The sequence below is a fragment of the Tachysurus vachellii genome, chromosome 18, assembly GCF_030014155.1.
Source record: "Tachysurus vachellii isolate PV-2020 chromosome 18, HZAU_Pvac_v1, whole genome shotgun sequence".
Classification (NCBI taxonomy): Eukaryota; Metazoa; Chordata; class Actinopteri; order Siluriformes; family Bagridae; genus Tachysurus; species Tachysurus vachellii.
Window position 1 is genome coordinate 641,588 of NC_083477.1, and position 12,490 is coordinate 654,077.

General features: G+C 41.3%; 2 protein-coding genes across 2 annotated transcripts in view; one reads left to right on the forward strand and one right to left on the reverse strand.

The window, feature by feature from the left end:
- Positions 1 to 6,373, forward strand: part of si:dkey-16l2.17 (serine protease 27) — a 7,825-nt gene extending 1,452 nt beyond the window's left edge. Inside the window, exons 4-9 of the mRNA XM_060892093.1 lie at positions 1 to 8; positions 507 to 539; positions 693 to 858; positions 2,455 to 2,726; positions 4,956 to 5,122; positions 5,735 to 6,373. The exon at positions 1 to 8 is cut by the window's left edge and continues 39 nt beyond it. Of these exons, the coding sequence (XP_060748076.1) occupies positions 1 to 8; positions 507 to 539; positions 693 to 858; positions 2,455 to 2,726; positions 4,956 to 5,122; positions 5,735 to 5,983 (895 nt within the window). The 3' untranslated portion in view covers positions 5,984 to 6,373. The remainder of the gene's footprint in view (positions 9 to 506; positions 540 to 692; positions 859 to 2,454; positions 2,727 to 4,955; positions 5,123 to 5,734) is intronic.
- A 1,728-nt stretch (positions 6,374 to 8,101) lies between these two features.
- LOC132861498 (uncharacterized) lies at positions 8,102 to 10,810 on the reverse strand. Its single transcript, XM_060893054.1, has 5 exons — positions 10,751 to 10,810; positions 10,485 to 10,609; positions 10,080 to 10,116; positions 9,596 to 9,777; positions 8,102 to 9,461 (listed from the first exon to the last, which is right to left on the reverse strand). The coding sequence occupies exons 1-5, from the start codon at positions 10,778 to 10,780 to the stop codon at positions 8,102 to 8,104; spliced, it is 1,734 nt and encodes a 577-aa protein (XP_060749037.1). The 5' UTR covers positions 10,781 to 10,810.
- Positions 10,811 to 12,490: the final 1,680 nt, after the last annotated feature.

Below are 12,490 nucleotides of genomic sequence, written 5' to 3' on the forward strand. Positions count from 1 at the left end.
GGGCTCAGGTGAGCAGGTGGACTGGGGATTGTGGGGTGTCTGACTGTGGGACTGGGGGGTGTCTGACTGTGGGGTGTCTGACTGTGGGGTGTCTGACTGTGGGGACTGGGGGGTGTCTGACTGTGGGGTGTCTGACTGTGGGACACTGGGGTGTCTGACTGTGGGGTGTCTGACTGTGGGGTGTCTGACTGTGGGGACTGGGGGGTGTGGGGTGTCTGACTGCTTCACAATAGTGTGTGTGATATAACTTCACAATTCACAATAGTGTGTGTGATATAACTTCACAATAGTGTGTGTGATATAACTTCACAATAGTGTGTGTGATATAACTTCACAATAGTGTGTGTGATATAACATCAAAATAGTGTGTGTGATACAGTATAACATCACAATAGTGTGTGTGATATAACATCACAATAGTGTGTGTGATATAACATCTCCATCTGTACTCAGTCAAAACCCTTTGTGTTACTGTGCTTCTCACAGTCCATCTCTTTAACACACAGGTGTGTGGCTGGTCCCAACACGTCACGCTCGAGGTAACTGTATTCTCTTTCCCTCTCAACACTGAGTGTAAATGAGTGTCTCCACCTCTGTGTGCTGAGCCTCTCTGAGCTCCTACAGACTTTTTTTCATGACCCTATCAACTGTCTGAAAGCTGATACCCACGTGTTGACTGATCTGATCTGCAGAATGTGGAAGGCCTCTTGTAGGAACTCGCATCGTAGGAGGAAGCGAGGCAAGAGACGGGGCATGGCCGTGGCAAGTAGACATCCAGATGATAAGAAGCGGCCATGTCTGTGGAGGATCCATCATCTCCAGAGACTGGGTTCTGTCTGCAGCGCACTGTTTTCCTGAGTAAGCTCCTGTGTTTAATGGTCTGTAGCTCATGTTACAGTAAAGCTATTGTTCCACCTGCACAACTCAATACACAATACACTTCGGTTTCTTTAGCACTTTTAACAGTGGACATTGTCACAAAGCAGCTTTGTAGAAATCTGGAAATAAATTTAAAGTAGAACTGGAACAGGATATTTAGCATCTTATCGGTTGCATCAAACTCTTTAACTGTTACAATGAACTGTTCCTTGACGACTTGAGAACAATCAGTTTTTAACAATTGGTGTCCTATCCAAAGAACATCCACAGCCATCTTCATGGTTTCTAAGTTCAACATCAGTAATCACGAGGTGCTCTTCAGGCTGTCCATGTGAGGCCATCTTCAGCAGCAATGAGTGATGAGAACTGTGAACAGAAGTAAGGCATCAGGATGGATCAGGAGATCCTAAACCCAGGAGAGAGATGGAGAACTCAGATTATTAGGTATTCCCCAGGAACTCAGTTGGAGAACTACTGGGGTGTGATTGAAGCTGGATTTTAGGTTACTCTCATAACCAGTAGCATTGTAGGAGCTTCATATCTAGCTCTTATATCTGTCTACAAAAAATTTATTATTATTCATTCATTCATTCATTCATCTTCTACCGCTTATCCGAACTACCTCGGGTCACGGGGAGCCTGTGCCTATCTCAGGCGTCATCGGGCATCAAGGCAGGATACACCCTGGACGGAGTGCCAACCCATCACAGGGCACACACACACACTCTCATTCACTCACACAATCACACACTACCAATCAACCTACCATGCATGTCTTTGGACCGGGGGAGGAAACCGGAGTACCCGGAGGAAACCCCCGAGGCACGGGGAGAACATGCAAACTCCACACACACAAGGTGGAGGTGGGAATCAAACCCCCAACCCTGGAGGTGTGAGGCGAACGTGCTAACCACTAAGCCACCGTGACCCCGCTATTATTATTATTATTATTATTATTATTATTGACTTTATAGCGGTTGTTTCTACAGGGTTCCACACCGTTAGCTTCCACTTACTCACCTGAAAAAATACGTCACTGTACTTTGCCCCGCTCTCACTGATCACTCATCTACAGCATTCTTCAAGGATGTGGAGAAAGAAAGAAAAAACAAAAAGTAGTTTAGTAAATTTTTATAGCTTTGCATTTTTAAAGATATCCATTGTTGATTATAACACTGGTTTACGTCCAGCCGTAGTTAGACCCTTCATGACACTTACAACAAATAACACTAACATTCAAACTAACAAACCAAAGAAACCCAAGTTCCATAATGTTCAGGTAGCAGTTCACTGTGCACATTGGAGCTCATTTTATTAGCAACGAGGCGATATTCAGTTTTTCGAAGCACAACTAATGAACTGGGAAATAAGTACAAGAGAGTAAACATTCGTACTCGGGGTCAGAAGCTCCATACACAGTTCTGTCCAGTCAACACATCTTACTATCTCATTGTACCTCATTGTCACAATCTATTGGAATAAAGATGTAGATACATGGGTAAGTGTTAGAAATACTGATCACTGATCATGACTTGTATTATCACACATTTTCGGATATGCTTTTTTCTCCTTTAGCCCTTCAGATGTCTCCTCATACCGTCTGTACATGGGTCGCTATCAGCTCAATGGCGCTAACCAGTTTGAGACGATGAGAGAAGTGAAGAGGGTGGTGGTGGCACACGGGTACTCAACCCCTCAAGAGGGCAATGATGTGGCACTCGTACAGCTGAGCTCACCGCTCACCTGGACATTCTACATTCAGCCCGTGTGTCTGCCAAACGCCGACTTCCTGTTCAACGTTGGAACCATGTGCTATGTCACAGGCTGGGGTGACACTCAGGAGGGAGGTGAGTGGAGAAAATTAGGATCCACTAACCAGCTACAGCAAAGTACACTTCACCTGAAGGGCATGATGCAGATAAATAAACGGGGGTGTTGGTTTACATGAACTTGTTACTCTGGTTATCTGACACCTTTGGGAAGGTTACGAGAGTGTAAGGAGTGTGATGGAAAAGATTGGAGATGTGCTCATATGTTTAAATACCTGCTTATGTGTTTAACACCAGAACACTCTGGATGTGAAAGATCTGCGTGGGTCCAATGTGAAGAACATCATTACATTACATTTATCTTTACAGCATGTGACGCTCTCTTATCCAGAGCGACGTACAAAAGTGCTTTTAAGTCTCTATCACTGAATACATTAACTCTGGTTCACTAGGTTACAGACTTAAGATACCACGAGTCCAAATCACTGCTCAAAGGTTTTATTTAATTATACAACATACAACAGGAGAAAGTGCTAGTTCAAGTTTTTCATGAATAAGTAGGTCTACAACCGTCGTTTGAAGACAGTCAGTGACTCAGCTGTCTGGAACCCAAGTTCATCCCACCACCTCGGTGTAGAACAGAGAAGAGTTTTGTAGTAAACTTCCCTCTTACCCTGAGAGATGGTGGGACCAGTGGAGCAGTGCTGTAGATCTGAGGGTGTGAGGTGCAGTGTGAGGAGTGATGAGGGCTTTGAGGTGATGGTCCATTTTTGGCTTTGAAGGCAAGAATCAGTGTTTTGAATCTGATGTGTTCAGCTACAGGAGCCAGTGGAGGAACACAGCACTGAGGTGGTGTGGAGAACTTAGGCAGGTTGAAGACAAGTCACACAGCTGCATTATGGATCATTTACAGAAGATGAATTGTGTTCATATGTAGACCTGATAGAGAGAGCTGCAGTAGTCCAGTGTTGAGTGGACAAGAGACTGAACACGTACCTGAGCAGCCTGTGTGGGGAAAAATGACAGAATCCTTCTGATGTTGTAGAGAAGAAACCGACATGAGCGAGTCACATTAGCAACATGAGAGGAAAAGGACAGTTGATTGTCCATAGTTACCCCAAGGTTGTGAGCTGTGGCTGAAGGGGAGATCAGATCGTTATGCAGGGATACAGCAAGATCATGACCTGGGGATGAATCACCTGATGATCAGCAGGTCAGTTTTGCTGGGATTTGCTGGGCTATCCACAATGAGATCCAGACAGAAGCTGTGGTATCTGTGGGTGGGAAAGAGAAGATAAGTTGAGTATCATCAGCATAGCAGTGGTAAGAGAACCCATGTGAGGAAATAACTTCACCAAGAGAGTGAGTATACAGGGAGAAAAGAAGAGGACCAAGTACTGAGCCCTGATCTAGCAGCAAAAGACATCCTAAAGTGCTGTCTCTGTGGAATGAGCTGCTTTAAAGCCAGACTGTTGGGATCTTGGAGGTTGTTCTGTGAGAGATAGACAGATGATTATAGACAATGTGTTCAAGAATTTTTGAAAGAAAAGAGAGAAGTGACACCGGTCTGTAGTTACTGATGTCTGATGGATCCAGAGCAGGTTTCTTTAGGATGGGAATAACCCTTGTTCTCTTGAAGGTAGTTGGTACCTGACCAGATGTTATGGATTCATTACTTAATTTATACTTTATACTGGAAATACTTTATTTATAAAGCACTTTTAAAACAGCCTGAACACAAAGTGCTGTACATCATAAAATACAGATAATAAAATAATGAAATAGTAACATAATAAAATAAAATAATATCAATAACTCATAATTACATTAAAACCGGACGATAGAAATGCGTTTTCAACCAGTTTTTAAATAAGGGAACAGTGGGTTCCTGTCTGATGTACAGAGGGAAGTTGTTCCATAGCCTAGGAGCAGCAACAGAGAAGGTTCGGTCTCCTCTTAGCTTCCTCTTTGACATTTTGATGACCAGAAGCATTTGATCAGCTGACCTGAGTGAACGTGCAGGACTGTATGGGTGAAGCAGTTCCATAAGGTATGTCGGGGTTCTGACTATTTAAAGGTTTAAAAACAAAAAAATGCACTTTAATCTGAACCCTATAATACACCAGCAGCCAGTGAAGTGAGGCTGAAATGTTATATGGTCAAACGTCCCTGAACCAGTCAAAAGAGCTTCTGTCCCAAATACACTGACTTTAACAGGAAACCCAAGCAGGAAGTGATGTGTCCTTAATAAACATCCTTTATTGTGCTGTAAGTGTGACAAGAACAATGACATTCTTCTCTGTCCAGTCTCGCTGTCTGGAGCCGGGACGCTACGGGAAGTCAGAGTGCCCATTATTGACCAAGAAGCCTGCAACTCCATGTACCACATGGACACGTATAACTCAGACACGCTGTCCATCCTATCAGACATGATCTGTGCTGGATACCAGGAGGGAGGGAAGGACTCCTGTCAGGTACACACCACAAATACACACCGGCACACACCAGCACTGCAGGGTTGTTCTCATTGTTCTCATCCCCTCTTTTAACCCTGTGTAGAGGAATGTTTCACACACATCTAATGTGAAGTCCTGCTCTGAAGCTGTTGTAGTGTTAATCTTATTACAGTGGGGAACAATGCAGTGTGCTAGAACGTTACAGCTACACACTAACGGAGGAGCACAAGCTTCATATCATGTGAAACCCAGGACACTGGAACAATTAACAAATACGGCTCAGTTGCATTAAGGAGCAGAACACTGAACATCATGGACGTGCATGCTATAGCACTATCAGTGAAAACCTGGGCAACTACACAACAAACTTAAAAATACCAGATAAGTTATGCATCTTAATGGGTGCAGAACAACAGACCTGAACATTTGTTCCTCTTTGATGTGAAAGTGTGAAATAAGACTTTATTTATATTGTGGTATTTATCCAATCACGGCTGATGATGCACGTTAAGAGCCAGAATTAACCTCAAGTAAAGAATGAGCAGTGTGAAACCCAGGATTTTGTGTAACGTGTACATCAGCATGCAGATCGTAGTGTCAGTGTTAAAGTGAAGATGTTTCCTCTCTCAGGGAGACTCCGGCGGACCCCTTGTCTGTTCCATGGGGAATGGCACATGGATCCAGGCCGGTGTTGTGAGTTTTGGACTGGGATGCGCTCAAAAGAACCGACCCGGCGTGTACGCCAGAGTGTCGAGCTTCGTGGGCCTGATCCGCTCCACGGTGCCGGACGTCCAGCTGCTGGATCACACCAATAACCTTGCAGCTCACGGCGTCATGGTGCTCAGTGTGGCTCTCACAGCAGTGATGTTGAGTAGGTAGTGAGTGTGTTCAGTGGACCAACGCTGTAATACTGACCTGGAGCAAGGACGCAGTGAATTACACCATCTCACAACCTGGAGCCATGCTGAACATTTCATGTATATGTTACAGTCATCATAAAGTAGCCGTAATGCTAAAGCAGGAGTTTAACAGGTTTTGGTGATAAACAGCTGATGTGGTGTATTAACACTGCCATGCCTGAGAAATCTAAAGCCACCAGGAACAATAACTGTTTAACAGCTGAACACAATAAAGGCTTTATTTTTATACGTCATTATTCTTTTTCCTTAAATTAAATAATGTCTTTACAGTCTTCAGAGGTATTTACCTCTAAGTTAAAGTAAATAAGTGTTAATTACTGCCTTATTTTATAAAGTTAAAGCTGATGTTTTAAACACCAAAATGTATAATGAATATTATGACATATTTGCTGAAATATAATGAGGAATGAATCAGACTCTGTTTCATTTGTTGGTCATTTACTACATGGAACAATGAATGTTATTTGTTTCAGAGGTTTATTGTCCAGGAAAAAGAGTAGAGTTATAGAGTTATAGAGTTATAGAGTTATAAAGTTATAAAGTTATAGAGTTATAGAGTTATAGAGTTATAGAGTTAGAGTTATAGAGTTATAGAGTTATAGAGTTATAGAGTTATAGAGTTATAGAGTTAGAGTTATAGAGTTATAGAGTTATAGAGTTATAGAGTCTATAAAGTTATAGAGTTATAGAGTTATAGAGTTAGAGTTATAGAGTTATAAAGTTATAGAGTTATAGAGTTAGAGTTATAAAGTTATAGAGTTATAGAGTTATAGAGTTATAGAGTTATAGAGTTATAGAGTTATAAAGTTATAGAGTTATAGAGTTATAGAGTTATAGAGTTATAAAGTTATAAAGTTATAGAGTTATAGAGTTATAGAGTTATAGAGTTAGAGTTATAGAGTTATAGAGTTATAAAGTTATAGAGTCTATAAAGTTATAGAGTTATAAAGTTATAGAGTCTATAAAGTTATAGAGTTATAGAGTTATAGAGTTATAAAGTTATAGAGTCTATAAAGTTATAGAGTCTATAAAGTTATAGAGTTATAAAGTTATAGAGTTATAGAATTATAGAATTAGAGAGTTTCTTATCTAACATTTTCTTTTCACTTGAATTCACAAAATAATCAGACAGATCATTTCTCTTCACAATCAATCTGTAAATAGGGCAAAAACTTTTATTCAGAATCTTTATTAATATATACTGTAATTTATGGCTGGATATAAAGATTTAGTCATAAACAAACAAAATGTGTTTTTTTTCTTCGTTCTGATGTTTAATGTGAACGGTGACTGAAGTATCTACAGTTACATGTTGTTCAGCTGCCATTTGATTGGCTGATTGGTTAATTAACTACATAATGAGCAGGTGGAGTCGTGTTCCTAATAAAGTGGACGGTGAGTGGAGACTAACTTTATATTCACACATAATACACAGCAAAATGTATAAATGTGAAGTCATCCATAAACAAAGGTTAGTAAAAATTAGTACAACATTAGAATAATATAATACACACAACACCATATTTTATATAAATATTTTTATTTTCTTTGTTTTTTTAATTTTTTATGTTTTTTTTTTCTATTCTTTGAGTTCAGAAAGTCTTTGGAGTTTTGAGTAAGGAGCTGAGGAAGCACCAGCATCACCTGAGCTTCATCTATCTGAGCTTCCAAACTTTTTTAGAGTATTTTCTTTTCTTTTGGGATTCTTTTGGGCTCTTCTTCTGTTAGGTTGTCTGGTTGGAGTGATTTCAGGGTTAAAGCAGCTGGTGAAGGTCTTGGAGATGTTGGAGAAGATCCTGCCCAGCATTCTGGACTGTTAGGCCTTTGATTCTCTGTGTGAAGCTGAAATGAGAAGAAGCAGTGTTATATCAAACTGACAAAACCTTCTGTTTTAGCTGATTATCAGGTAACATGGAGCAGGAACGCATAAATCCTAAAACTCTTGAACATGATCATCACGATCATCACGATCACGATCATCACGATCATGATCATCACGATCACGATCATCACGATCACGATCATGGATGGACTTAAACATCCTGTTCCTTTTCTCTAGAAAAGAATAAGATCAACTCTAGCCTACGTCCAGCTTTGTTAGCTTGTGAACCGAGCCGTCCTCACTGATGTAGTTGGGAAGGACAGGATCTTCATCTTCCCCTTCTTCATCATCATCAGCACCTTTAGCGACGGTTGTAAAGAAAGCCTTCAGGCGATCTCGCACAACAGTGAAAAAATGCTGAGAAACGTACGGACTGTTCTGGACTGAAGGCCTCGTCTCTGCATCTGTAAACTGCTGCACAGGCTTTTGATCTTCAAGTCCAGAAAGACTTTGGAGTTCTGAGGAAATGCCTGAGGAGCTCTTTGAGGAGGAAGATGAGTGAGCGTCAGCGTCACTCAGCTGAGCTGCTGGTAGGTTTTTCGTTGCGGTTATTCTGATGTCCACAGCAGCTTCTCTGATCAACTTGTTTACAATATCAGATGCAACTTCATCCAGATCAACTGACTCCCTCGGTGATGACACTGTAGTGGACCCCAGGCTTTTTACACTGGTTAAATCTGTAGGAATGTGTGAAGATAAAGTCTTCAACAGGATATCTGTCTCAACCTTAGTGGTGTCCTCACTTAGTGGGCAGACATCTACGGGTGACCTGCTTTTCTCTGAAATGGCTTGCAGCCGGTCACAGATGAATGTAAACACCTTCTTCAGGATGTCTGTGTGAAGCATCTGAGCAACAGAGAGGAACTTCTGCTCATCTTCTGGTCCAGATTGGTCAGCATTGCTGCTGCTCACACCTGACAAATGTTCACGCAGTGACTGTACTAGTATAAAAAATAATTTCTGCAGAATTTCCGTGGCTGTGCTCTTGAACAGCTCCTTCAGGAATTTCAGATCTGCCTCACTGGAGGCGGGGACAGAGGTTTGGGGTAACATTGAGGCGGCAAGCTTTTGCTCTGTTTTCAGAAGAACTTCAATGATTGCTTGTGAGGCTTTGCTCATTAACTGATCAATGAAAGGTCTCTCAGCCTGAGGAGCTGATGAAGCAAAGTCAGGTGTCATCACTTCAGGCATGGTAGAGATTGAGTCAGAGGTTGAGGATACCGTACACCATGAAGAGGACCTGCTGATGGAGACGACTTCTTCCAAGCCCTTCATTACCCCATGGACCTCCTGGTGGGATTTTAGAGATGTTTCAGGTGTTTTCTCTCCTTCAGGTGTCACGTACACTTCAGATTGATACAGGGCCAAGATCTTTTCACAGATTTCATTAGTACATGCAATGCTGAGATCATCTAGATGCAAGATTGGATCTCCTGCAGGTGATGAAGCCCTCTGTGATGCCGTACTCTGGATTGCCTCCAGCATCGCACCTTTAATTTCTGTGACGATTCTCTGAGAGAGATCACAGATGAAATCAGACACCTCTGTAGGGGATCTTCATACACACAGAAAGAGAACAGGAGCCAGAATGAATATTATTTTCACATCAACACACACATTAAAACTAAATAAATGCAACTAAACTACGACAATCAGCATTAATCTGAGCAGCAGGTCAGTAAAGTTTACCTTGGAGCTGAGACGTCTGAGGCAGAGCTCTTGCTCCAGTTCGACTTCAGTTTGTCGTTTGCCTCAAGAATCGCTTCGATACCAAAGCTTTCACTGAGAAGTGTTAGTAAATGGCGCACGACAGCAGATGACACCGTGGTTACGATTTTAGTGCATCCAGATGCAAAATCCAACCTTGTGACCTTTTGAAGTAACAGAAAGAGAATCAGCTTGTTCAGTGACATCACATGGTGTTTAACCAAATGAAACCAGTTGCTGAAGTCTGCTGGGGTTCAAACCCAATTTTAAACGATCCACGATGGACGTGATGTGATGATGACAACAGCATCAGTTAACGTTTCACATAACAGTGAATAACACTATAAATAACTGTACAGATTTACACACATCACTGAATCTAACTGAGTGCAAACAGAATATTCCACATATATATATATATATGACACTATATCACACTCATTATTCATTAATCTCACACTCTTACCTCCTTCTCCATGTCCCTGCTAACGGCTTTCCATTCCCTTTAAACACAGAGAGGGGGGGGGGGGAGAGAGAGAGAGGGAGAGAGAGAGAGAGAGAGAGAGAGAGAGAGAGAGAGACACACACACACACACACACAGAGAGAGAGAGAGAGAGAGAGAGAGAGAGAGAGACACACACACACAGAGAGAGAGAGAGAGAGAGAGAGAGAGAGAGAGAGAGAGAGAGAGAGAGAGAGAGAGAGAGAGAGAGAGAGAGACACACACACACACACACACAGAGAGAGTGAGAGAGAGAGAGAGAGAGAGAGAGAGAGAGACAGAGAGAGAGAGAAAGAAAATCAGCATCTAATCATTTATTTAATTGGAAATAAAGTGAATAAAATATTAGAGTCACAGCTCGAACATACTCATCACTCAGATGAAGAACGAGGTCCAAAATGTCCCTGAAACACTTCTGTCTCTGGTCAGGTGTTGTGTCCATAGTGGACGCTCCAGCAGCTCCACATCTGCTACTTATCTTCTCCTCACTCCTCTATAGAGAGCACAGACAGATTTCACTGCAGTTTGATCATCATCAGAAGTTTTAATAACTCCAGCAGCGAGCAGAAATACTGAAACAAATGACATCCTGAATGCTCAAATTGATTCACTGATTCACATGAACTCGACTCACCCTTAAAGCACCTGGGGATGAATTTCCCATTTCTTTTATCTACAGAAACACAAACAGCTCATTATGACAGTAGATTCTTTAAAATAGACATTTATTGAACTGTAAGAAAGCGGAATAACGAACAGCTTCATCAACACGCCGTGTTTAAACTCAGGAATCGACTCGACTCGACTCACCTGGTCGGTCACATCTATCACACCATCAAGTGTGGCTTCTTAATTATTACTGCATTTTTATTTATTTTATTTTTATTTCGGCTTGTGAAGGGGAGGTGCAATGGGACCACATAATAATAATAATAATAATAATAATAATAATAATAATAATAATAAATATAGCTGCAAGCAGCGATACCGGGGTCAAGCCGATCAGATGCGCTCAGAACATGTCGCTGATGAACCATACCAAGTTTCGTAGCGATATGGCATTGCATGTTGTTTGCGAGAAGTGTTTGCACTTCTGAGCACATGTTCTGAGCGCATCTGATCGCCTTGACCCCGGTATCGCTGCTTGCAGCTATATTTTTTATTTCTTTCTGGAATCACAGAAGAATAAAATTGAACATCACTGACATTTAAGTTCATAATTGTTCGATTATTCATCGTTATTATTAGTTTACTTTACAAGCTCAGTGTATTAAGCTGTTTGTCTGTCATTTATATAATGTGTGTGAGTGAGTGTGTGTGAGTGTGTGTGTAAGGGTGAGTGTGTGTGAGTGAGTGTGTGTGTAAGTTTGTGCAAGTGTGAGTGAGTGTGTGTGAGTGAGTGTGAGTGTGTTTGTGAGTATGTGAGTGTGTGTGTGAGTATGTGAGTGTGTGAGTGTAAGTGTGCGAGTGTGAGTAAGTGCGAGTGTGAGTGAGTGTGTGCGTAAGTGTGAGTGTGTGTGTGAGTGGGTGTGTGTGTAAGTGTGAGTGTGTGTGTAAGTGTGTGTGTGTGAAAGTGTAAGTGGTTGTGTAAGTGTGTGAATGTGTGTGTAAGTGTGTTCCTTGTATGTGAAAACATACTTGGCAATAAAGACCTTTCTGATTCTGATTCTGATTCTGATGAGCAAAGGATCCAAAATATGCAAGAATTTTGTCTCTAGTCCTTACGAGTCAGAAGTCATGAACATGAACATAATTGGATTTTTGGACTGTTGGTGGCGCTAGAGGGTTTGAGCGAGACACACCAAAGTTGCTACAGTAACTTCTATGACTGGCCTCTACATGTGTGCCAAATTACATAACCTTCCTACGTAACGGTTCTATGGGCTGTCATTGACTTCAATGGCGGAATAATAATAATTATTATTATTATTATTATTAAACTAACGATAACAATAAGTGTCTACGACCCTTCGGGGCTTGACCCCTAATAATAATAATAATAATGATGATGATGATGATGATGATGATGACTGTATGATCTTACCTGTCCTGTGTTGTAAATTAATAATACATTAAATCAACTGTTAGAATTAGAATTAGAATTAGAATTTAGACCCGTCTCATATGACTAAAATCAGCCAATCACGTTAAAGCGTTTTTTTTCTTGCCCTGTCAGCCAATCACGTTAAAGCGTTTTTTTCTTGCCCTGTCAGCCAATCACGAAGCAGCTCCAGCTCTGTAGCTCAGTGCTGTTTGAAGTGAGGCGGTTTGTTGTGACGAGGCTCTGAGGAGAAAAGACGCTTTTTACACAGAATTACATTCACTTTGTGTTTAAAATCTAAATACTAGAAGCTGAAATTTACAGTAAAACCAG